General features: G+C 35.6%; 1 protein-coding gene across 1 annotated transcript in view; it reads right to left on the bottom strand.

Moving 5' to 3' along the window:
• lrp1ba (low density lipoprotein receptor-related protein 1Ba) overlaps nucleotides 1-24854 on the bottom strand; it is a 387570-nt gene that overhangs the window by 261155 nt on the left and 101561 nt on the right. Inside the window, exons 8-14 of the mRNA XM_051094447.1 lie at nucleotides 22772-22994; nucleotides 18804-18990; nucleotides 16541-16684; nucleotides 10818-11054; nucleotides 10253-10433; nucleotides 3992-4211; nucleotides 3696-3885 (exon numbers count right to left, since the gene is read on the bottom strand). Of these exons, the coding sequence (XP_050950404.1) occupies nucleotides 3696-3885; nucleotides 3992-4211; nucleotides 10253-10433; nucleotides 10818-11054; nucleotides 16541-16684; nucleotides 18804-18990; nucleotides 22772-22994 (1382 nt within the window). The remainder of the gene's footprint in view (nucleotides 1-3695; nucleotides 3886-3991; nucleotides 4212-10252; nucleotides 10434-10817; nucleotides 11055-16540; nucleotides 16685-18803; nucleotides 18991-22771; nucleotides 22995-24854) is intronic.

The following is a 24854-nucleotide window of genomic DNA, read 5'->3' as shown; positions in this document are numbered from 1 at the left end:
GTCATAGCAAGCTAATGTAGCATAACGCCACAACAACTCTAATTCAACTCCTGAACAGAGCTAAGTGAAGCTTGTAAAGTGATAAATAGCAAACATTAGACCATTCGCTTTTCCGATATGCTTTTAACATGCACTTAGCATTGCTACGCTAACATGCGCTCAGTGGCATTTCAATAAAGAGTTAAACATTGCATGCTAATATCCGAAATTACAACATACAAATGTTGTACAAGGCAACATTTGTTTGACAACAGCCAGACATGTTTGGTAAAGTTTAGATTTCATAAACAAAGGCTCAAAAGCTAAATGCACTGGCAGGCTATTATATATTCAGCACAGTTCAGTTCCACTTGGCTGCATTAGCTTAGTGTGTGTATTCACTACCCAATGTTGAGTGCTTCAGTGGGCAGTGCCGTCCCCCACAGTGTTTCAGACCCCCTATGTTGCACATTGACAGGTGCTTACGACTGCCAATAGCTCTAACCACAGGTGCTGCAATGATGCACCGAACATCTGGACAACATCAGTAGCATAAACATGATTTTCAAGCTGTTTGCTGAGAACAACAAATGTGCATTACAACCACCTTGACAAAGTTTGCAACACTTTCACTACCCACTGAAGTCCCATTTGGATACCTTTTTGGGAGCCTTTTGTGGGTATTTAAACTGGAGCGTTGCAATACCTTCATTTGTCTGTTTGTTTAGCAGGTCATTTGAAGGATGAAGAAAGAATGAACATCTTGAATGACACTGGGGTGAGTAAATAGTTAGTAATTTTTTTTATTCCGGAAGCGAACTAATTCTTTAAGTTTGAGGATGAATTAAGCCCAGGTTACAATGTCATTTACAGTGCTTTGCAAAAGTATTCATACCCCTTCATATTTTTTTCCATGTTATGTTAAGTTGTTTTAAAGGAGAAGTCGCGTAAATGAACGTGCATCCCAGAGCCTGTGTTACACAAGCTTTTGTGCTTAAAAAGTATACAAATTTTTATTTTCCAAAAAAAATACTAGATAAGACCCCTCTTCGGCTGGGATCGTTTAGAGCCCTTTGAAGCTGCATTTAAACTATATTTTGGAAGTTCAAAATCGGGGCACCAATCAAGTCCATTATATGAAAAAAAAAAAAAAAAAAAAAAAAATCCTGAAATGCTTTCCTCAAAAACCATAATTTCTTTATGACTGAAGACAGAAAGACATGAACATCTTGGATGACAAAGGGGTGAGTAAATTATTTATAAATTGTGATTTAAATTACTCCTTTAAATTACTTTTTTCCACATAAATCTACACTTCATACACTGTAATGAAAAAGCACAAAACAGGTTTGTAACAACTTTGCAAAATAATTAGAAATAAAAAAACTGAAATGATTCCGTTGCATAAGTACTTGAAATTTAGCTCAGGAGCACTCATATCACTTGTAGATGTTACTACATTTTGAGTGGAGAATTCATTTGAATGAGTATGACTAGGAAAGGCACACACCTCTCAGAAACGGTCTTACAGCTAAAAAAATCAGAGCAAAAAAAAAAAAAAAAAAAAAAAAAAAAAAAAAATCAGAGCAAAAACCAAGCCCTGAGGTCAAAATTACTGCCTGTAGAGCTGAGAGAAAGGCTTGCGTCAATGCACAGATCTTTAGAAGAGTTCCAGAAAAACATTCTGCTGCACTGAAGGTTCACAGAAGCGTGTAGCCTCCATTATCCATAATGAAAGATGCTTGGAACAACTAGGACTCTTCCTAAAGCTGGCCTCCTGCCCGAACTGAGCAAATGTTGGAGAAGGAGCTTGGTTATACTGGGGAACAAGAAGCTGATGGTCACTCTAGCTGAGTTCCATGATCAAATATATGCAGATGGAAGAAACTTACAGATGGACAAACGTCACTGCATCACTCCACCAGTCTGGTCTTTATGGCAGTGTGGCCAAACTAAATCCTCTTCTCAGTGAAGACACATGAAAACTTGGAAATTGGCAAAAAAAAAAAAAAATATATACACCTGTGAGAAACAAGATTCTTTGGTCTGATGAACCTCAATTCCAAGCATCATGTTTGAAGGAAACCAAGCACTGCTCATCACCTCCAGAGTACCATCCTAAAAGTAAAGTGTGCTTGTAGCAGCCTCATGCCGTGGGACTGTGTTTCAGCGACAGGGGCTGAGGGACTCGTCAGAGTAGAAGGAAAGCTCAACACAGGAAAATATAGAGATAGCCTTAATAAAAAAAAACAGTCCAGAGCATTCAGAACCTCAGACTAGGCAGAAGGTTCATCTTCAAGCAGAACAATGACCCTAAGCACACAGCAAGAGTGGTTTATAGACAACTCTGTGAATGTCCTTGAATGACCAAGACAGAGTTTTGCCTTGAATACAATCATGATTCTTGAGAAACCTGAAAATGGCTGCCTGCCTCCATCCAAGCTGACAGAGCTTGAGAGGTGAAGAGGTAAGGCAAAGAATGGCAGATAATTGCCAAATGCAGATGTGCAATGCTTGTCGCATCACACCTAAAAATACTAGAGGCTGTAAAGGTGCTTCAACTAAGTACTGAGTTAAGGGTGTGAACACTTATGCAATACTTATGCAACTTATGCATTTCAGTGTTTTGTTTCTTGCTTTGTCATTATGGTGTATGGAGTGTAAATTGATGTGGGAAAAAAAGCAATTTAACATCAGGCTGCAACACAAAACGTGGAAAAAAAAATGTAGGGGTATGAATACTTTCGCAAGGCACTGTATTCACATTGCTACTGCACCTGGCTGGGTCAATCCTCGTCTGCCATTGGCTGGCTGTCATTAAGAATGACATTTAGTATCTCTACCAGATGCAGCGTATGAGTAACACTACAGGGGCCGCCACAGCGATTAACCTTGAGCAGAAGTTGTAGACAAAACGAACATTCATCACCCTCAGTCACCTTAATAGCTCATAACACCTGTGACGTCTACAACTGAGAGGTCAGTTTTGATCAAAGCCATTTTTCCCCAAGCTAAGCCACTAAATATAGTGGTTTTATAAAGGAAAATGCGTGCAAAAGTCACCATCATCTGTAATTTTGATGTACCCATTTCTGCACAGCAGGGCGATGAAGAAAAATGTCACTAAAATGAGTATAGGCAAAAACTACGCAGTTCTTCAGAACAATTGCTTGTCAGTGGAGACATAAGTGGAGATCTGAATCCAGAGCCTTGGAATGACAAATCATACAAATTTCCTGCAAATGCCTTCAAATTAGCCTTTACAATATGAGGGAATTTAGGCTTATTTGATCTGGACCCCAAAAATGCTTGGATCATGAAGTCTTAAGGTTAAAATTACCATTAAGTATCCTACTCAGGGAATATCCGTTGTAAAGCATTTATTCAAATCCAGGGACTTGCCGGTGTGGCATTAGTTTCTGGAATGTTCAGCTGTTTAAAAGGTGAACGCATACGAGGACATATATTTCATTTCCATATATCGTACGGTATACCAAGTGTGTGCCAACACAAGATCTGGCCTTAGGGCGAAGCTACGGGATAGTGATATATTAAGAATCAGACCACTCCAAAGAACTCGGATGATTTAAATCTTAAAGTTTCTGGAAGACAGTCAATAGTTAGACATCAAAGACCTTCTACATCATTGCAGTCCTTGGTGCGACCTTGATAATTCATTACGATTTAAAATCTACAGCATACATATTCATAATTACCTTTCTGGCTTTGCGGGTCATACACCTGAATCCCGAAGAGAGGTGGTCTTTCTGCTCGCATTAGGGCAACATCATTGGATGACAAATCCAGACGGAATATCGAAGCGTTCATGTAATCCGTCCAGAATATGTAATTCTGGTAATGCGCAATCCCAAATGGGTGATTCAACTCTTTCCCGCTGTACACCACCTATGAAAATAAACCAGGTTTGTGAGTCACAAGTAAATATTGAGATGAACATAGAGAGGAACGGAGGTGTCTAAGAACTAAAGAGCTGACTCACTCATTTACTAACCGTTCTGTGGCTGCCATTGAGGTAGATTTTCTCAATGTGGTCGAAGTAGGCATCACACCAGTACATGACGCTGGAGGAGTGGTCCAGAGTGAGGCCGTTGGGCCACAGCATGTTGGACGTGACGAAGATCTGACGGTGAGATCCATCCATCCACGCCTTCTCTATCCTTCCTCGGCTGTCAATTAACTCATCCTCCTCCCAGTCCGTCCAATACATCCATCTAAGAAACCAAGTGAGAATTGATATCTTTAAAATCATGACACCCTGCTGAAAAGCCTTGAGATGGTTTAATACAGATTAGAGTTGGTCTGCTTTCTCAGGGGTGGGAAACTCTGGCCTTGGAGAAGTGTCCTGCAGCGTTTTGAACCAACTATTAAACTTCAAGACTTTGGTTAGATTTTTCAAGTGTGTTTTATTAGAGTTGGAGTTTACTCTGCAGGAAAGTGAGAAAATCTTGAGGGCCAGAGTTGCCCATAACTTTTCCAACTGATAGCATAGCCAAGATTTCCACCAACTGGAACAACGCTTGTCAACCATCATGGTGTTTTTTGGAAAATTTAGTTAACCATGCTTCTCCAGCTAGTAAAGAAGCCCAGTGGTGGCACCAACAGCCAATGCTGGGTACTATTTAGCAAACGGAAAATTCCTTGAGATTGAGGATTTGAATACCACAAATCAGAACCAAGGTCAACAGTCAACTGAGCCCAAAATTATTATCCAAAATTTTTACATGTTAAAAAAATAAATACGACCTCACGTTGTGTCAATCATGTTTACATACTGCCACAGAAACTTTCATTCATCATATATATATATTTTCTTTTTTTTCTGTTTGTTGCATCCGTAGCAAGCATTTTGAGAGATGTTTTGACAATTCAGAGCCATCGTACATGTGAACGCGAACAAGTTGATCAACTTAGGCCAGTTGTGGCCTAATGGTTAGAGATTCAGACTTATAACCCCAAGATCAGACCCAGTTTCGAGTCCTGCTTAAAGCGGGTGCAAGTAGGACCCAGGGGAGTTGCACTGGGAGTGAGGTTTAGGGTGGGTGAGTGTAAAAGAGGCTAGCTGGTCGGTGCTGTGCAGGTAAAACCTCACTCCCCCGATCTCAAGAGGTGCACTAGTGACTCACACTAAAGGCTGCAGTCTTTAGTATCCTTGTTAGTGTGCCCGCCTCCCATGCTGAAGACCCGGTGTCAAGTCCTGTTTGGAGTGGGTGCGAGTAGGAAACGGGGGGATTACATTGGTGCCGTGACCCGGATAGGAGGGAGGTTTAGGGGGGTGAGTGTAACGGAGGCCAGCTGGTTGGTGCTGTGCGGGTAAAACCTCACTCCCCTGATCTCAAGAGGCAGGCTTTAGCATCCTTGTTAGTGTGCCCACCTTCCATGCCAGAGACCCGGTTTCAAGTCTTGCTTAAAGTGGGTGCAAGTAGGACCCGGGGGAGTTACATTGGTGTCGTGAACCGGATGGGAGTGAGGTTTAGGGGGGTGAGTGTAACGGAGGCCAGCTGGTTGGTGCTGGCCTCCAACCACTCCACTGATCTCAAGAGGCACACTAGCAACTGACGGTAGAGGCTACAGTCTTTAGCATCCTTGTTAGTGCGCCCGCCTCCCATGCCGGGGACCCAGGTTCGAGTCTCACTTACAGCGGGTGAGAGTAGGACCCGAGGGGTTACATTGGTGCCATGACCCGGATGGAAGTGAGGTTTAGGGGGGTGAGTCTAACGGAGGCCAGCTGGTCGGTGCTATGCAGGTAAAACCTCACTCATCTGATCTCAAGAGGCACACTAACGACTGACACCTGCCTCCCATGCCGTAGACCCGAGTTCGAAGCCTTGCTCACAGCAGGTGCGAGTAAGACCCGGAGGGCGGGTAACATGTTCAAGGGACCTTTAGACTGACTTCTGAGTTCTAGCTCACGATAAAAAAAGTTTATTCCCTGTTTTCCCCTTTATTCCCAGTTGAAGTCTTTATTCTCTGTCTCATTCCGTGTTGAAAAATACAGATGGTAAATATGTTTTGGAACACTCTGGCTGATTTCCAGCTGGTCCAAGCTGGTCGTTAGCCGTAGATCATCTTGGATGGAAACAAACCAGTTACAGCTGGCTCTACCAGTTCAAGTTGGTCAGAAAGCTCTTGATTTCGTCAAAAATATCTTAACTTGTGTTCCAAAGATGAACAAAGGTCTTACAGGTTTGGAACGAAAAGAGGGTGAGTAATTAATGAGATAATTTTCTTTTTTGGGTGAAATAACCCTTTAAAGTCAGTTACAAAAAGATAGATTGACCCAAATTGAATTCAAAAAGTAAGACTGATTACCCTTTGGTTAACCGCTAGTTGGTTAAACTAGTCACAGTCTTACCACCTTAAACCGGGTCTGCTTAAAGTTGTCTTCTAAAAGACAGCTCAATGTAAAATAATCTTTAAAAAGAATTGAGGACAACGTCCACACATAACCTAAAAAACAGACTCTTGCGATTGAATGGTATTATTAATTCATGAATTTTTTGGAAGCCAATTTTTTTTTGTTTTACAACTCGTACAAGGTCCTATTTTTCCAAATCGCTCACATTTCACAGCAAAAACTTAACACTGTGACATGGCCTTGCGCATTTGAATGCAGCCTAACATAACATGACAGAGGGAATCGACTCCCTCCGCTCATATTCAGTGACCTGTTGAATAATTCATGAGGCGGGGCTATGAGTGACAGCACCTGCTGTGAACAGGCAAACCGGGCGAGTGATGGAGATGGGGAGCAAATGCGATCAGGACCTAGAGTCATAACAGCTAATCCTCCATCTTATCATGTTAGCACAGACAGGAAATGACATGCGTACATGGGATACGGAAGGACAGACACGGTAAAGGACAGTTTTTAGAGAGGGAAATGGGATTTAAGAGGAGAGAGATTAAGCTGGGATAGGTATTGAATATTCAGCATACCAGCAGCTAAAGCTTAAGCGGTGATCCGAAGTTCAAAAAAACTTAGACTGTTTGAAATTTTAAACCAATTTCCAGTAACACAATTACAGATTAATTGCAGATTAAAACTGATTACTGGCAATTATTCCAAAGACTCCAGGTCTTATTTGCAGCTAAATGATGATCTGAAATTCCAAGACACCGAAGCTATTAAAAAACAGACAACCCAATCCGGAAACCCATTACGAGGATAAACATGTCAAGTGTACAGCACATGGAAAGAAGTCACTAAAATATAAGCAGAAACTGGAACCTGCCTTTAAACTTTTAAACCTCTTATGTCAGGCTTCACCGTTCTGCCAAGGCAGCGATTTGCAGTCATGGAGTCTCCATATTCCCTTTAAGCCTTTCCATCTGAGCAATGACATCGAATGAGGATGTTCGCATTAGCTCCCTTTGACACAACAGTACATCTGCTGCTTCCTTTCTTAGATTTAAATGAACGTTATTGAACAGACGTGTTTTGTAAGACACATACATAAGTATAAGCATGGCATAGTACCATGTTTTTGGGACTACATTAATAGATTTCATAATACATAATTTCTTGGATGTGTAATTCCATGGTATTTTTCAGAATTTTGTTATAATTATTCAGTTCCACATATCAAAGTACCATGGTTTTTACATTGTTTTCATACAGATGACATTCAGAAGGTAATACTATAATACGTTTTAACATACCATGCTTTTGAAATTTATGTACCACGGTATTTGTGTGATGCTTGTTTATTATTTCCTACATACTAATACTTTACATACCATTGCCAATACAAATACTATGTTTTAAGACATGTACCATGGTAATTCCATGGTAATCTTTGACGTTCCTAAAGTAACTTTACATCCTGGACATTTACAGTCAATATACTATGGTTTCTAGGACATCTACCATAATTACAGTAACATATACTAAGTACTATAATTAACATGATCTTTTTTAGACACATAGCATATCAATAACTTGGAGTTCAAAGTATATACTGTAATAACAGACACTACAGTAGCATAATATATTAGTGTAGCATGATAGCATTCTATGTTTTTTTTTGGCAATGTACAGTGTGGGGTAGTAACTGATTACATGGATTCCAAAAAATAAATTTCTTGTAATTAGAGTATATTACATTTTTTAAATGATCATAATCAGATTAGTTACTTTTTTATGGATTACATGATTACATATTATTCACACAATGGCAGCAAATTATTCATAATGTATTGATTCACCCCATTTTTTTCCTTTCTAAATAAACCTTCCACTTATATATAGTTTGAGAATGTTGAGTGTAATGTTTAATACATTTCATCATGTTATTGCTTTGTTTTTTTTTTTTAAATATGGTGCACAATAATCCCATTAAAGTCTATGTTATAAATGCTTTAGATCAAAAGTAATCTAAAAGTAATCCAAAAGTAGTCAGACTACATTACCTAATATATATAATATATATATATATTATGTTACAAACGACAGTTTTTGTCATGTAACTCGTAATCAGTAAAGAACTACAAATTATCCATAAACTACAATTAATTTATCAAGCACTACAAATGCACTAGGGCTCGGTTTTGACACAAATTTCAAAATTTGATTCGTTTCTGATTCACAAGCTTGCGATTCCATTTCCAAATTAATTCAATTTGATTCGATATCAGTTATCAGGTAAAGTAAATGGCAAATTTTCTCAAGGAATGGGAGTCAGTTGTACTACACTACTATAATTAGGTTATAAGTATAAATTGAAGGTTAAAATTAACTGATTTGCATACAAACGCCTAACATTTTATAATAATAAAGTTAGAAGTTATTATATATAATTATATATGCCTGTTATAAAAACCTTGACAAATGTATTCAAACATAAATGAAACACTGAAGAACAGTATAAAATATAATGAATATGTTGGATTGTGCATACATTTAGCAAAATGCTCCTATTTTTATGGTTTTTATAAAATGGATGATTTAATGGTCACCGAAAATGTTTTTCTGAGGTAAAATTTGTGGTCACTGAATACGTTTTTTCTGAGGCAAATGTGATGTTATGTGACATTGTTTACAAGCTGTTATATTGACATCTGTCCGTGCAGTTGAAACACTGATTGAGCATTTACATGAGATTTCGGTAAGTTAAACTCTTTATTTCAACATACCTTCGGCGTTCATTCATGTTTTTTCCGTGCTGAAACTGGTTTTAAACCGGAGGAGATGATCAGTTGTCATACGCTTCATTGCCGCTTCAGTCACTCTACGTTAGACAGCGCCAAAATGGCATTTATTGTTTAAATAATGAAATAAAAAGGACAGAATTTGAAATCTAAGACTTTGTTTTATATCAAAACAAACAAAGCACAAAGCTTATTACGATTCATTGGATAGGAGACACGCTACAATGTTGTTCATTAACTGAAAACAGGTTGGACTAATTAATTCTTAGGATTTATGAATCAATATCATTTCATAAAAATAAAAATCGATTCATATTGAGAAACCAGTATTTTTTACCCAGCCCTAAAATGTACCATGGCAAACCAGAGTATTTGAAAATGGTAATGATTTAGATACAGATACATAATATGTGACCCTGGACCACAAAACCAAGGGTACATTTTTTTGAAACTGAGATTTATACATCATCTGAAAGCTGAATAATTGATGCCACTGATGTATGGTTTGTTAGAATAGGACAATATTTGGCCGAGATACAACTATTTGAAAATCTGGAATCTGAGGGTGCAAAAAAAATCAAAATACTGAGAAAATCGCCTTTAAAGTTGTCCAAATTAAGTTCTTAGCAATGCATATTACTAATTAAAAATTAAGTTTTGATATATTCACTGTAGAAATTTTACAAAATATCTTCATGGAATATAATCTTAATATCGTAATGATTTTTGGCCTAAAAAGGGAAATTAATCGTTTTGACCCAAATTTGGCTATTGCTACAAATATACCCGTGCTGTTTATGACTGGTCACATAACAGCTTCAACAATTCAAAGTATGAAAATACTGTAGTAGTCCAGCACCATAACATATATTAAAGTACCATGGCATTGTCATCTAATACCACCACGGAGCTTTTTGTTAATGAAACCAGAGGAAGCACAGGGCTGTCGAAATTTCTTGATGAAATCTCTAAGCGGAAAGGGCAAACATCCCGCCCCCAGCGTGCTCTAAATGGCTGGATTTCGTCCAAGGCTTTAGCAGACTGAAATCCCTGCAGAAGAATCTTTTAAATGCTTCTGTAAGCAGGAAAGGTATCAAGGGCTTACCCGTTTAGAGGATCCACAACAATGGCTCTGGGATGAGACATATTGCCTTCTAAAAGCGTTCGCCTAGTCTGCGAGGGCCGGTCCAGTCCAGCTACGTTGATGGTCTTTCTATAACCGTCATTTGTCCAGAACAGGTTATTACCAATCCAGTCCACTGAAATACCCTCAACGTTATCCAGCTCTGGAGAGGGAGAGAGTAAAAAGAAATTGAGAAAATGTTGTTCTTCTAGCTTGATAACATCAAAGACAGCTCAATTAATCACTGTCCCCCTCTAATTCTTCCCAGTGAAATTATGCGGTATCGACCAGCGAGCTTCCCCGACGAATGAATTGCACAAAATGTATGATAAATAACTTCCCATTTGGAAAACAACGGCAACACAAGCGCTCAAAGTACAGGTGGCCTGATTCTACCGTACCACGCCGCATGGTTGCACAGATGATTCATTACCAAGCCAAAGCAAAAATGAGTTCGTTAGAGAATATTTAAGAGCTTTTTATGCAATAAAACTCTGGTATGGCTTAACAGAATTACACAAAAGCCAACATCAACTGATAAACATACCGTCCTTAAGGATTGTTTCCCTGGCGGTTCCGTCAATTTTCTGCCGTCCTATTAGAAAGCTGGTGGTGTCGGCGAAGTAGATGTAGCTACTCTCAGCATGGAAATCCAGCGCTCTAGGACTCACGAGGCCTTCGATTTGAATCAAATGTTCATCTCCAGACTTGATATTCATATCCAGACCTCGGATAACCCCGGGTCGTCCTTTTCCGTAAAACAGGAACAGCTCATTCTTTGGTTCTGCGAAGACACGATTACCCAAAGTAAACAAATGCAGCGGCGGAACGCAATAAGCCTTCTGCCACAGTACTGTCAGAGCTTAATTAATTGACATAATTAGCCTCCGTTTTCAATTCAGTTCTGCAAATTAAAGCCTTTGACAAAAACGTATCCAAAGCGAGAGGCTCAAGCTAATTACATTAGCTTAATTAAAACCAGAATTAGTTCCACTGATTCGGTTCTGTGGAATCAATCATCTTTTGGTGCATAACAGTTACATTGTGTTTGTAATTGTATCAGTATGTGTGTGTGTGTGTAGAAGTAGCCAGGGACAAATGCGGTCCTAAGTGGGGGCAGTAAAAAGAGGGACACGTACTTATGAAAGACAACATTTTCGAAATTCATTACTTGCAGGCTGCAATTGTGAAAACATAATGATTGCAATTATTAGGTTTGAGATCCAGTGAGATCCAGAGAGATGAAAATAAGACGAAGGGATAGAGGAACCCAGCAAGAACAATAATGCTGTTTCTGAGGCCAAATGATTCTTTTATATTAGAAAGTAAAAAAGAAATTTCAGCCATTATTGACTTTGGAGCAAACGCCATTTCACTGCTCTCAAATCAAATATGCCACATTTTATTTCATGAAGTTCTGTCACGACAGGCGAGAATCAATGACGTACAATGTTACTGACTTCCATGAGACTAAGACAGACAGAAATTTCATTTTTGTGTGAACAATTTGGGTTAGTTCACCCAAAAATGAAAGTTCTGTCATTAATTACTGTCCCTCATCTCGTTCCAAACCCGTAAGCACGGCGGCATTTTATAGGCCACGTTTATTCTCAAACCTTTATTCTCAAAACATTTCGACTTTATTCTCATAATTTCGACTTTATTCTCATATTTCAACTCTATTCTTGTAATTTTGACTTTATTCTCAAAACATTTCGACTTTATTCTCATAATTTCGACTTTATTTTCGAAATATTTCAACTTTATTCTTGTATTTGAAGTTTATTCTCGTAAAGTTTCAACTTTATTCTCATAATTTCGTCTTTATTTTCTAAATATTTCAACTTTATTCTCCTAATTTTGAGTTTATTCTCGTAATATTTCGACTTTTTTCTCGTAATTTTGACTTTATTCTTAAAATATTTTGACTTTATTCTTGTAATTTCGACTTTATTCTTGAAATATTTCAACTCTATACTCATAATTTTGATTTTATTCTCCAAACATTTCGACTTTATTCTCGAAGTTTCAACTTTATTTTTCGAAATATTTTGACTTCATTTTCGTAATTTCGAGTTTATTCTTGTAATATTTGGACTTTATTCTTGCAATTTCAACTTTATTGTCGAAATATTTCAACTTTATTCTCATAATATTTCGACTTTATTCTTGTAATTTTGAGTTAATTCTTGTAATTTCGGTTTTATTCTCATAATATTTCGACTTTTTTATCGTAATTTTGACTTTATTCTTAAAATATTTCAACTTTATTCTCATAATTTCGACTTTATTCTTGATATATTTCAACTCTGTACTCGTAATTTTGAGTTTATTCTCGTCGACTTTATTCTCGAAGTTTCAACTTTATTTTTCGAAATATTTTGACTTCATTTTCGTAATTTCGAGTTTATTCTCGTAATATTTAGACTTTATTCTTGCAATTTCAACTTTATTGTCGAAATTTTTCAACTTTATTCTCATATTTCGACTTTATTCTTGTAATTTTTTCTTTATTCTCGTATTTTTTAACGTGGCACTAAAATATCATCATACATAAGACCTTAATTTATCTTCAGAAGACCAATTAAGATATTTTTAATGAAATCTGAGAGCTTTCCACATTCAAAGCCCAGAAAGGTAGTAAGGACATCGATAAAATAGTCCATGTGACGTCAGTGGTTCAACTGTAATGTTATGAAGCTTTGAGAATAAAACTTTATTCAACAATTTCTTCTCTCGTTGTACTCTCGCAAACATGCAGCGACGACTGACACAGAAGGGAAAAAATAGTTGAATAAAGTCATTATTTTCGTTTTCTTGGCGTAGCTTCGTAAAATCAAGGTTGAACGACGTTGTTGCATGGACTGTTTTATCGACGTTCAAACTATATGTCTGGGTCTTGAATGTGTTAGTTGCATTGCTGTCTATGCAGGGTCAGAAAGCTTTCAAATTTCATCAAAACTATCTTAATTTGTGTTCTGAAGATAAACAAAAGTCTTACAGGTTTGGAACAACATGAGGATGAGTAATTAATGACAGAATCTTCTTTTCTGGTAAACTAACCCTTCAAATAACCATGTCTTGTTCTTGTACAATGAATTAAATGATTTACAAATGAATGGTACTTCAACTCATTCATAACGAATGAATGACGAGTCTGGCTTTAGTTCAAAACATCTTCACATTGAGTGAACTTAACACCTGAGATAAAAACAAAACTCAGTTGGAAGAGCAACATTTAAAATGTTGACAACTCTTGACAACTCGTAATAATTGGTGACAAATTATTAAACTTGTAATAAAAGATGACAAATTGTCAAACCTGGTTTGTATAAAAGGTACAATTTTAAATCGCAATCATGGTTAGGGTCAATATCATGGTTATGGAAGCCCATTTCTGCCACTTTTTGTTTTAGAAAAAATGTCAGAATTAGAGATTATATCTTTAAGTTCTTTTTTTTTTCTTTTTCAAAATTGAGGGAAACAGAATTGTGAGATACAAACTTAGAATTGCAAGATATAAACTCACAATTTTGACTTTTTTCTCAGAATTATATGATATACAACACAAAATTGTGAGTTTAAGTCCAATTCTGAGAGACAGAAAAAACTGATATGTTCTCAGAACTGCGACATTATATTCTGACTTAATAACCTGTAATTGTGTGTTATAAAGTGAGAATTGCAAGATATAAATTTACAATTCTGAGAAAAAAGTTACTATTGCAAAACATGATTCACAATTCATAAGTTTATATATCACAATTCAGTTCATATCACACAATTCTAAAGAACTGCAATTTTGACTTTATAATTTACAATTGTGAGTTTATATTTCATAATTCTGAAAAAAAGAAAAGTCATAATTGCAAAATGTAAACTCATAATTGCAAGAAAAAAAGTCAAAATTACCTTCTTTTTTTTTTATTCAGTGGTGGAAACAGGCTTCCATAGAAGTGCAACTGCAAGTTTACAGTATATCACACATTTCTGAGAAAAAAAGTTATAAAAAAAGATATAAAGTCACAGTTCTGACTTTTTTCACAGAATTAAATGAAGAGAAAATTTGAGTTTTAAGTTGCAAGTCCAATTCTGAGAGGGAAAAAGACTGATATGTTCTCAGAATTGTGATCTCGCAATTCTGACTTTATAACTGGTAATTGTAAGTTTATATTTCATAATTCTGAGAAACAAAGTCAGAATTGCGAAATGTAAACTCGCAATAGCAAGAAAAAAAGGTCAAAAATTGTTAGATAAAAAGTTGCAATCACCTTTTTATTTTTTATTCAGTGGTGGAAACGGGCTTCCATAGAATTGTGATATATAAACTCAAAACTCCAAGAAACATGAATTGTGAGGAAAAAAAGTCTTTTTATTTTTAATTCCGTGATGGAGAAAAAAATGCAACATGCCAATTTTAGAATTCAAAGGAAAAAAAAATATGATTGTGTATACTCAGAATTTTGAGGAAAAAAGTCAGAATTATGAGATTTAAACTTGCAATTCTGAGTTTATATCTTTAAGTTCTGACTTTTTTCTTTTTTTTCAGAAATTGAGGGAAATAAAGTCAAAGTTGTGAGATACAAACTCAGAATTGCAATGAAAAGAAAGTCAGAACGGAGAGATGAAAGGTCATAAACACTTTTTATTATTTTATTTTTTTTATTTTTACCTGTGGCAGAAACAGGCTTTCATAGTTAAGGGTTTATATCTATCGTTAGGGTTAAGCTTAGGTTGTACATTCTTACAATTTCACAATGTTCTACGATTTATAAAAGGAGAACTCCACTTCCAGAACAACAATTTACAAATTATTTACTCACCCCCTTGTCATCCAAGATGTTCATGTATTTCTGTCTTCAGTCGTAAAAAAATTATGGTTTTTGAGGAAAACATTTCAGGATTTTTCTTCATATAATGGACTTGACTGGTGCCCCGATTTTGAACTTCCAAAATGTAGTTTAAATGCAGCTTCAAAGGGCTCTAAATGATCCCAGCCGAGGAAGAAGGGTCTTATCTAGCGAAACGATCAGTCATTTTTTTCCGGAAAATAAAAATTTGTTTACATTTTAAGCACAAAAGCTCGTGTAGCACAGGCTCTGGGATGCGCGTCCACGACGCTACATACTATTGAATCACATCGAAAGGTCTTGCGAAACGTAGGTGGAACCACAGACCCAGTGTTTACAAAGTGAACGTGCAAAGACTAAGGAAGTGCAAGTAAGTCAAACGCTGTTTACAAACAAAAAGGTACAACGATATCGGACAATTCTAAAGTTGTAGGAGAAAATAAGATGGAGTTTTTACCATACTCTACCTTTTTGAGCCGGAGTACACAGACGATGAATCCCAGAGCTGGTGCTACATGAGCTTTTGTGCTTAAAAAGTATACAAATGTTTATCGTTTCACTAGATAAGACCCTTCTTCCTTGGCTGGAGCCCTTTGAAGCCGCATTTAAACTGCATTTTGTAAGTTCAAAATCGGTGCACCAATGAAGTCCATTATATGGAGAAAAATCCTGAAATGTTTTCCTCAAAAAGCATAATTTCTTTAAGACTGAAGACAGAAAGACATGAACATCTTGGATGACAAGGGGGTGAGTACATTATTTGTAAATTGTTGTTCTGGAAGTGGACTTCTCCTCTAACATTTTGCTTACTCTGGAGCCAGCATATTTCTGTACATTAGGTTGACTGATACAGAAAATAATGCAGAGTTTTCCTTTGGCAAATTTACAATGTGAAGGTGACTGACTTTCATGACACTAGGTATAACTTAAGCGAAATTTGTTTACTAAATGAAACTGTGGGCAATAAATTTGAGCTGCTAGATGATTTGCCATTTTTGTTTTACTGTTAATGTAGTCCACCATCTAAACTTTAAGAAAAACTTCTTTTGAAACCTTCTGATGTCGGTCTACACACAAACACACACACATTCTTAGATAGTCAATGATCCTGATGCCAAGAGACAAAACATATCAATTTCCCTTGTATCCGCCCTAATGTGCTGAACGTGGACTATTAATCACAGAAACGTGTCCATTCTTCAGCGTCTTACGGCTCCATAAATTTGGTCATAAATTTCCATTTCGACAAACCCACGAGGGCCATCCATCTGATATACGGTTTCAGATAGCAGCACCTCTTCCATTGGGAATACCCCTAAAACCATTTACATGAGAGACCCGGCTCCCAGAGCTAATCAGACACCTGGGAGCTACAGGAGGAGGAGACAGAAAAGAGAGATTGGTTTTGTGTGACCCTCACTTTTGCACGACTTCCCGTCGCTGGCAAGGACGTGGCCGGTCCGGCAGCGGCACACGCGTGATTTGTAGTTGTGGCTCAGGAGACAGATATGCGAGCATCCACCTTTTCGTCCGTGCGGGTCAGGGCTGCATGCGTGAGTCCTGACTGGAGAAAGAGAAAGGTCAGTATCAAGGAGCTAGCATTGGAAAATATCACATCAAACACATCTTAAATAGTTTATAATTTTTTGCAGTACACACATGCATACCACTGAAATAAACAGAGCAACACAATACAATGCTAAATGCGATCTGTGAGATCTTGACACAACTTCTTTAGAACAAAATGCTAAATGATAAAAGGCAAGTAACTGTGTAAAGTTATATATAGTCACTTAGCAATACAGCTAAATGCTAATACAAATTGTTTTCTTCAGTGTTTTAGCATTACAAAAAGACTAAAACTCTGTTTTAACAGACAGAAGGGAAAATCAATGCTACATGCTAATATAAAAAATGCTAAATAATAAAAGACGACTAACTGGGTGTATTTAGCAAAGCAAAACAAATAGGCTTATAAACTTTGAAAATGAAGGAAAAATGCTTTTCATATTTTGGTTGATGTCAGAGATCTGACTAAAATAGGATATTTTGCCACAGATTCATTAGCAATATAGCTAAACGCTAACACAAATTTTTGCCCAGTGTTTCTTGGATGTTTTAGGATGATAAAATGATTAAACCAGTAAAGCCCTTACAAAAATGAACCATTGTTTTACTACAAATAAACCAAAAAGTTATTGTTACTATAGCTAAACCATGGTAACCACAATTGTACCATGGTTTTGCTAGACTAACAACAGTTTAACCGTGGTATTTGTAGTAAAACGGTGGTTATACTGTACAAATGGTAAGCAATACACCAAAAAAACACTTTTACTACAATAAAACCATGGTTAATTTTCGTAAGCGTGATACTGTACATGCTACAAAATGCTAAACGCTAGATAATAAAAACAACTAACTGTGTATGCTTAAGAAAGCAAAAGAGGCTTATAAACTTTCAAAAAACTGCATACAGCAACACAACAAAATGCTAAATGCATTTGTGAGATTTTGACACAATTTCATTAGTTACTTTGTAGTACAGCTACATGCTAATACAAAAGCTAGCTCAATGTTTCTTTAATGTTTCACACAGCAGAGGAAAACAATCAATACACCAAAAAAAAAAAAAAAAAAAAAAAAAAAAACAATAAAACCATGGTTAACTTTCATATGGGTGACACTGTACATGCTACAAAATGCTAAATGCTAGATAATAAAGGCAACTAATTGTGGATCGTTAAGCAAAACAGATAAGCTTATAAACATTTAAAATAGTGGAGAAATACTTTGTATATTTTGGCTGATGTCAAAGATCATGTTTAATTAAACGCTAGAACATTTTAACACAATAATCACTTTGCAATATGGCTAAATGCTACATAATTACATAATCTATACAAAATTTAGCTTAGTGTTTTTTCAATAGCAAAATGCTGCTATTTATGACATTACACAATTGTGATTTGTTAGTTGGATTAATTACTTAATTTTAGCTACTTCTGTATGATCACAACTTTGTATTTTCCTAGGTTATCATATGATATTCAACATAAAACCTTGATCCTGAAGAAAAATCTTTGTTGTTTAGAAAAATCTAAATTCTTTGAAGCATCATATTTGTGTACAAATCTTAAAGAATTAGTTCACTTCCAGAATAAAAAAATTCCTGATAATTTACTCACCCTAATGTCATCCAAGATATTCATGTCTTTCTTTCTTCAGTCAAAAAGAAATTAAGATTTTTTCCAGGATTTTTCTCCATATAGTGAATTTAAATGGGGATTAACAGGTTGAAGGTCCAAATTGCAGCTTCAAAAGGTTGCCGAGGAATAAGAGTCTTTTTTTTAGGCGAAACGATCAGTTGAATGTGAACCTTCAACCTGCTTGGTCCCACTGAAATCCCTGGAATGTTTTTCTCAAAAACCTTAATTTATTTTCGACTGAAGAAAGAAAGACATGAACATCTTGGATGACATGGGGGTAGGTAAATCACCAGGACATTTTTACTCCTGGCTTCTGGCTTCCTGAAATTCAATCATTTCTCATTTTACAGAACTTACTAGTAACATAATATCTGTAAAATTTTGCCCAAACCCATTAAAATGTAAACCAGGCATCACTATATTTAATCTAAGCCATCGCTGATTATATTAGTCATGCTCCGACAACAAGTTTACCTGTAGGTTGAGCCAGTCTGTGGTAAACTCGGACGGCTCTGGCATTTTCCAAAGTGGCAACAGTGTTTGTGTCACTGCTGTTAAACCGATTTATCCTAAATATGTCCACCTTGCTCTCTCTGGAGGGTTCAGAGCACGTTGCAAACAGGTAATCTTCAAAGAGCGTTAATCCGTACAGGTGCGACACCTGGAAAGAGAAACACAGGGATGGGGAAAGAGAAAGACTCATCTAGAGGCCATGGCACCTCTTCGACTTAATTCTGAACACGACACAAATACGTCTGCTTAAATTTGCTTCTTTAATCCACCCAGCTATAGAGCCGATGTAACATTCGGTGAATAAACAGCAGCCCTGACAGACACCAGTGGAAATATGCAGGGATCTTTGATGTCACATCTGTGCTACAAATTACCGGCGGGTAGCGTGGAGGCTTTGATTTAGGAAAAAAAGTTGAAAGACTGCGTTAAAAACAAATGAGTTAGAGGTAGCGGAGTTCGTTTCAGGTTATCTTTCAGCGCCAGCTTTGAGAAAAAAGTACCAATATAGCCTTCGATAGAGTCCCAGGGAATATGCTAGAGCTGAGCCTCGCAGGAAACGGATGAACAAATCAATAAAAAAGCACACAAAAGAGTTGTAGTGGGAAGCCAGGACTCTGCAAGGTCAAAACAACCCAGTGCTCAACCAGGCTAGCGGTTCTGGCTGGGGACAATGAGACGGTTACAAAAGTGTCAGGGAAAACAAGGCCTAACGCCGCATCCCCGTGACCAATTTACATAAACGGCCAGAGTTTGGACGCACGCATCCTGTGATTTCACAAGTAGGATGTTGATTCTGGAACTATTTTTGTGTCAAGAAAAGCTCACTGTATTTGACACAGTTTGCCAGGTTAGTAGCGTAAAATATTTCAAATTCAAGCCAACACAGGAACGACATCTAATAACCAGTAAAATCATTGTGGAATATCTGAATGCTTAAAAAAACCCAAGCGGTATGTTAGTGGATGTCGACACAAATGTCTGAAAATTCTACAAATCACATAAACCTTGAACACCTGCACACAGACGCTTTCCAAAATGGAAAGGGGGAATTTGTAAAACACTTTCCTAAGTATCGCATCGAGGTATTAGTTAAGTACAGATGTCTCATAAAGGCTGATAAACAGCCGCAGATGGATTATCTATTGTTTTTTGAGAAAAATGCACAAGCTTGACAATGCCCTTGGCCTGTACTATGAACTATGGATGAAATTTATACTGAATTTATGAAGCTATGAATTTTGTATCACCATACTTTTGGGCCCGTTCGAGGGGCGAGGGAGAGAGGCCAAACGTTATAGCCTTCAAAATAAACTGCTTTAAGAGTTATTCAAAGAAGCATCATTTATCACAGCTTTACTGCTGACTATTAAAGCAGCTGGGAAAAATATACGCAGGAACTTCTACTAGATAGCTTAGTTGAATAGAGGTCACCAATCTTTGCCTAGACTTTTTTATGCTGGTCTGGACCAGCATAAGCAAGATGCTTACCAGCTAGTTGGGGATTCACATGCAAACAGCAACACATCTTTTGCTGTGTCAGAATATGCCTAATCCTATACTATATAGTATGCAAAACTCAGCATACAAAAAGTGTAGCATGTCTGAATTCAAAGTACAAAGCAGTAGAATGTACGCCAATATTAACAGTACGCCAATATTAACAGTACGCCAAAATTCATCGTTTTCGAAAATACAGTGCCAAAAAACTAGTATATAAATAGCATAGTATATAAATAAATAGCATGCCAAGTATAGTATATCCGAATTCGCCTAGTACGCATGTCTGAATTAATAGCATTTTAAAAAATGTATGCCAAGTATTGTATATGTCCGAATTCATAGTATTTGAAAAACAGTATGCCAAGTATAGTATGCCAAAAGGGGAGCATGTCTGATTTCACAATAATTGAAAAACAGTTCACCAATAATAATACATCAATATCAAAAGTACACCAAACTTCATAGTTTTCAAAAAACAATGCGCTAAAAAAGTAGTATGTCCAACTTCAAAGTATGTGGAAAAACTGTACACCAAAAGGGTACTATATATAGCAAAATGAACAGATAACCAATATTCGTAGTTAGTGAAAAACAGTGAACCAAAAAATAGTCATATGTCCAAATTCACTGTATTTTAAAAACGATTCTTCAAGTATTGTACGTCCGAAGTCATAGTATTCAAAAAATAGTATGCCAAAAGAGTAGTATGTCCAAATTTCATACTATTTGAAAAAAGGTACACCAAAAGAGCAGAATGTATGCAATATTAACAGTATGTCAATATTCGTGCCAAAAATGTAGTATGTTCAAATGTTCAAATTCAAAGTATGCGAAATACAGTATGCCCAAAAGAGTAATGTTTATGCCAATATTAATGGTATGCCAATATTCATAGTTTTCAGGAAGAAAAAATACAGTGCACCAAAAAAAGGACTGCATGCGAAAAAAAAAAAAAGGGGGGGGGGGGAGGGGCGGGGGTTGTATGTGCGAATTCAGAGTATTTGAAAAATAGTATCCCAAGTATTGGCATACTATTTTACAATAGTTGGCATACTGTTATACAAGCACATTGTCCAAATTCAATTCAAAAAAATAGTATGGCAGAAAAGTAGTATGTCTGGATTCATATTTAAAAAAAAAAAAATATGTTAAAAGTGTAGTATGTACGGCAATATTAACAGTATGCCAATATTCATAGTTTTCCGAGTATAGTATGTCTGAACTTGCCTAGTACACCAAAAGAACAGCATGTCCGAATTCATAGTATTCAAAAAGCAGTGTGCCAAAAAATAGTATAGTATTTGAAAAACAGTACGGCAAGTATAGTACATTCGAAATTGCCTAGTACACCAAAAGAGCAGTAGCCGAAATCATAGTATTCAGGAAAAACAAACAAACAAACAAACAGTAGAATGTACGCCTATATTAACAGTGTGCCAATATTCATAGTTTTCAAAAACTTTGTCCAAATTAATAGTATTTGAAAAACTGTAAGCCAAGTATAGTATGTCCGAAATTACCTACTACACCAAAAAAGCAGTAGCCGAATTCATAGTTGGGGAAAAAAAAACAAACAGTAGAATGTAAGCCTATATTAATAGTGCACCAATATTCATAGTTTTCAAAATACTGCGCAAAAAACGTTGAATTCATAGTATTTGAAAAACAGTATGCCATGTGTAGTATGTCCGAACTAAACAAACAAAAAAAAAAAAACAGTAGAATGTACACCTATATTAACGGTGCGCCAATATGCGTAGTTTTCAAAAAAACATTGCCAAAAATGTTTGAATTCACAATATTTGAAAAACAGTACGCCAAGTATAGTACGTCCAAACTTGCCTAGTACACCAAAAGAACAGCATGTCTGTTTTCATAGTATTCGGAAAAAAATTACAATAAAATACACGTCAAAACAGTAGAATCTACGCCAATATTAACAGTTTGCCAAAAAAGATTTCATAGCATTCAAAAAAAAAAATACGCCACAACAGTAGAAAGGCGGCATATCTGAATACCAGACATGCTGTTTTTCTGGCACACTAGGGAATTTAAGATACACTTGGCGTACTAGGTGAATTCAGACATACTATACTTGGCGTACTGCTTTTCAAATACTATAATTTCGACATTTTTGGCACTACGAATATTGACGCACTGTTAATATAGGCGTACATTCTACTGTTTTTTTTTTTTTTTCAAGATTTCATAGTATTCTACAAAAATAACACCAGCGAAAGTAGTACGTAGGAGTTTCTTTCAAACTGCCCATTTTCATACTACGTACTTTTACATACTTCATACTACAAACTTTTTCAAACAAGATGTAGTACCTACTAGACTAGTATGCGATCTGGAAGGAGCTTTGGTCTTTTTGGCATGAAGATCTCAGGTTCAAGAAGAAGAACCCAAGATTGAGCACGTCTTACCGAGTTTCCTTGGATGATCGTTTGTCTGTTCTTGCCATTATAATCCACAACTTCGATAAAATCCAGATAAGCGTCCGCCCAGTAGACAAGCTTTCTGACCAAGTCCAACGTCACGGCGGTCGGCTGTTCGGTTTTATACTCCACTATCCTGGTTCGGTTGGTACCGTCCATGTTGCAACGCTCCACCTTGGCTACCGTCCCGTAATCCGTGAAAAAGAGTTTTCTGGAGGACGAGAACGGATCAGTTTTAAACCGGAATCTACCGTCTGACATGAAAGAAATCAAAAGTCAAGGCCGTTTAAGAGTTAATCAATCCGCTCATACCTATTATTTTTCTATTCTTCAAAAAATTGGGCCAGAGCTGAATGCTTGCAGTAGCAACAGTGCAATTAAACTAAGCCACCGTGAGCGAGAGCTGAATGAATGGGCCGCAGTATGATATTTCTCTTTATACTAACACATACTGACAGCGGAATAAGAGAGGAGGAGGTCAACCGCATTACTCCGCACAATTCTGGCACAGAAACGCTCCTCGTCGTCTGAAAGCGACAAACTGGCCCCAACAGCATGCGCAACTCAGCACTGCATACAAATGAATGTTTACCAAGAGACCAAAGAGTTTCTCACGTCACAGATGCGTAGATGACTCGACATCAGATAAGGATGATTTATTCACTCCTATGAAAAATTAAACCGAGAGTCTCCTCTAGGACGCGTGATCATTTTCAGATAGTACAAATAGCTGCATATCTTAGCATAGGTCAATGAATTATGAAATATTTGTTTGGAAAGGGTTCAAAAAAGTCATTTTACTGACCTTTCTTAGTTCTTTAGACTGTGACCATGTGATGAAAGTATGGCTATTTATTTATTTATTTATTTATTTATTTATTTAGTGTAGTAGTGAATGTTTAAATGATGATGATAATAATAATAATAATAATAATACATTAAATTATGTTAAAATAACCATAATATTTGAAATAACTATTAAACTACTGATTATGATGCTGCTGCTGCTGCTGATTATTATTATTATCATTATTATTATTACTGATATTTGTTTTTTTACTTTATAATATTTATAATTTATAACTGCACTACATAATGCATTACATTGACATTAAATTATGTGAACGGTAATTTTATTACAACAACAACAACAACAACAACAATAATAATAAATAATAATAAAATATGTATTCAATGCAATAATAATAATAATAATAATAATAAACTGTTGTAATTTTAAAAATATTTACCTTTAATGAATATTTATTATAATATTTACTATATTATACTATATTTAAATGATGATAATAATAATAATAGTAATAATAATAATATGTTAAATTATGTTAAAATAACCATAATATCTATTAAACTACTGATTATGATGCTGCTGCTGATAATTATTATTATTATTATTATTATTATTATTGATACTTGTTATTTAATTTTTAATATCTTAAAATGTCATTAGATAATACATTTCATTACATAAAAGGTAATTTATCACAATAATAACAATAATAATAAAAATACTAAAATATTTATTTAATGTATATATTTTTAAATTATAATAAAAATAATAATAACAGTTTTTATTATTATTATTATTATAAAAATGTATATTATTTAAACTGATGCTGATTATGATTACTATTAATACTTGTTATTTATTTTTTTTATTTTTATATCTAAATTGTCTGAAACATTACATTTAAATGAAATTATATAAAAGTTACTATACTTTACAATAACAAGTATAATAATAATAATAATACAATAATAATAATAATAATAATAATAATAATAATAATAATACAAATAAAACATTTATTCAATATAAATACTTTTAAATTATAATAAAAATAAAAATAACAGCTTTTATTATTATTATTATTATTATTGTTGTTGTTGTTGTTGTTGTTGTTGTTGTTAAAAATATTTACCTTGAAGAAATATATTATTATTATTATTATTATTTAAATTATTATTATTATTATTATTATTATGTACGAATTAAATTACAGTTTTAAAAATTGCAAATGAAAGGTATTTCATATTCTTGCCCAATCTT

The sequence above is a fragment of the Labeo rohita genome, chromosome 22, assembly GCF_022985175.1.
Source record: "Labeo rohita strain BAU-BD-2019 chromosome 22, IGBB_LRoh.1.0, whole genome shotgun sequence".
NCBI lineage: Eukaryota > Metazoa > Chordata > Actinopteri > Cypriniformes > Cyprinidae > Labeo > Labeo rohita.
The sequence above is the reverse complement of the archived record's forward strand: the minus strand, read 5'-3'. Positions and strand labels throughout refer to the sequence as shown.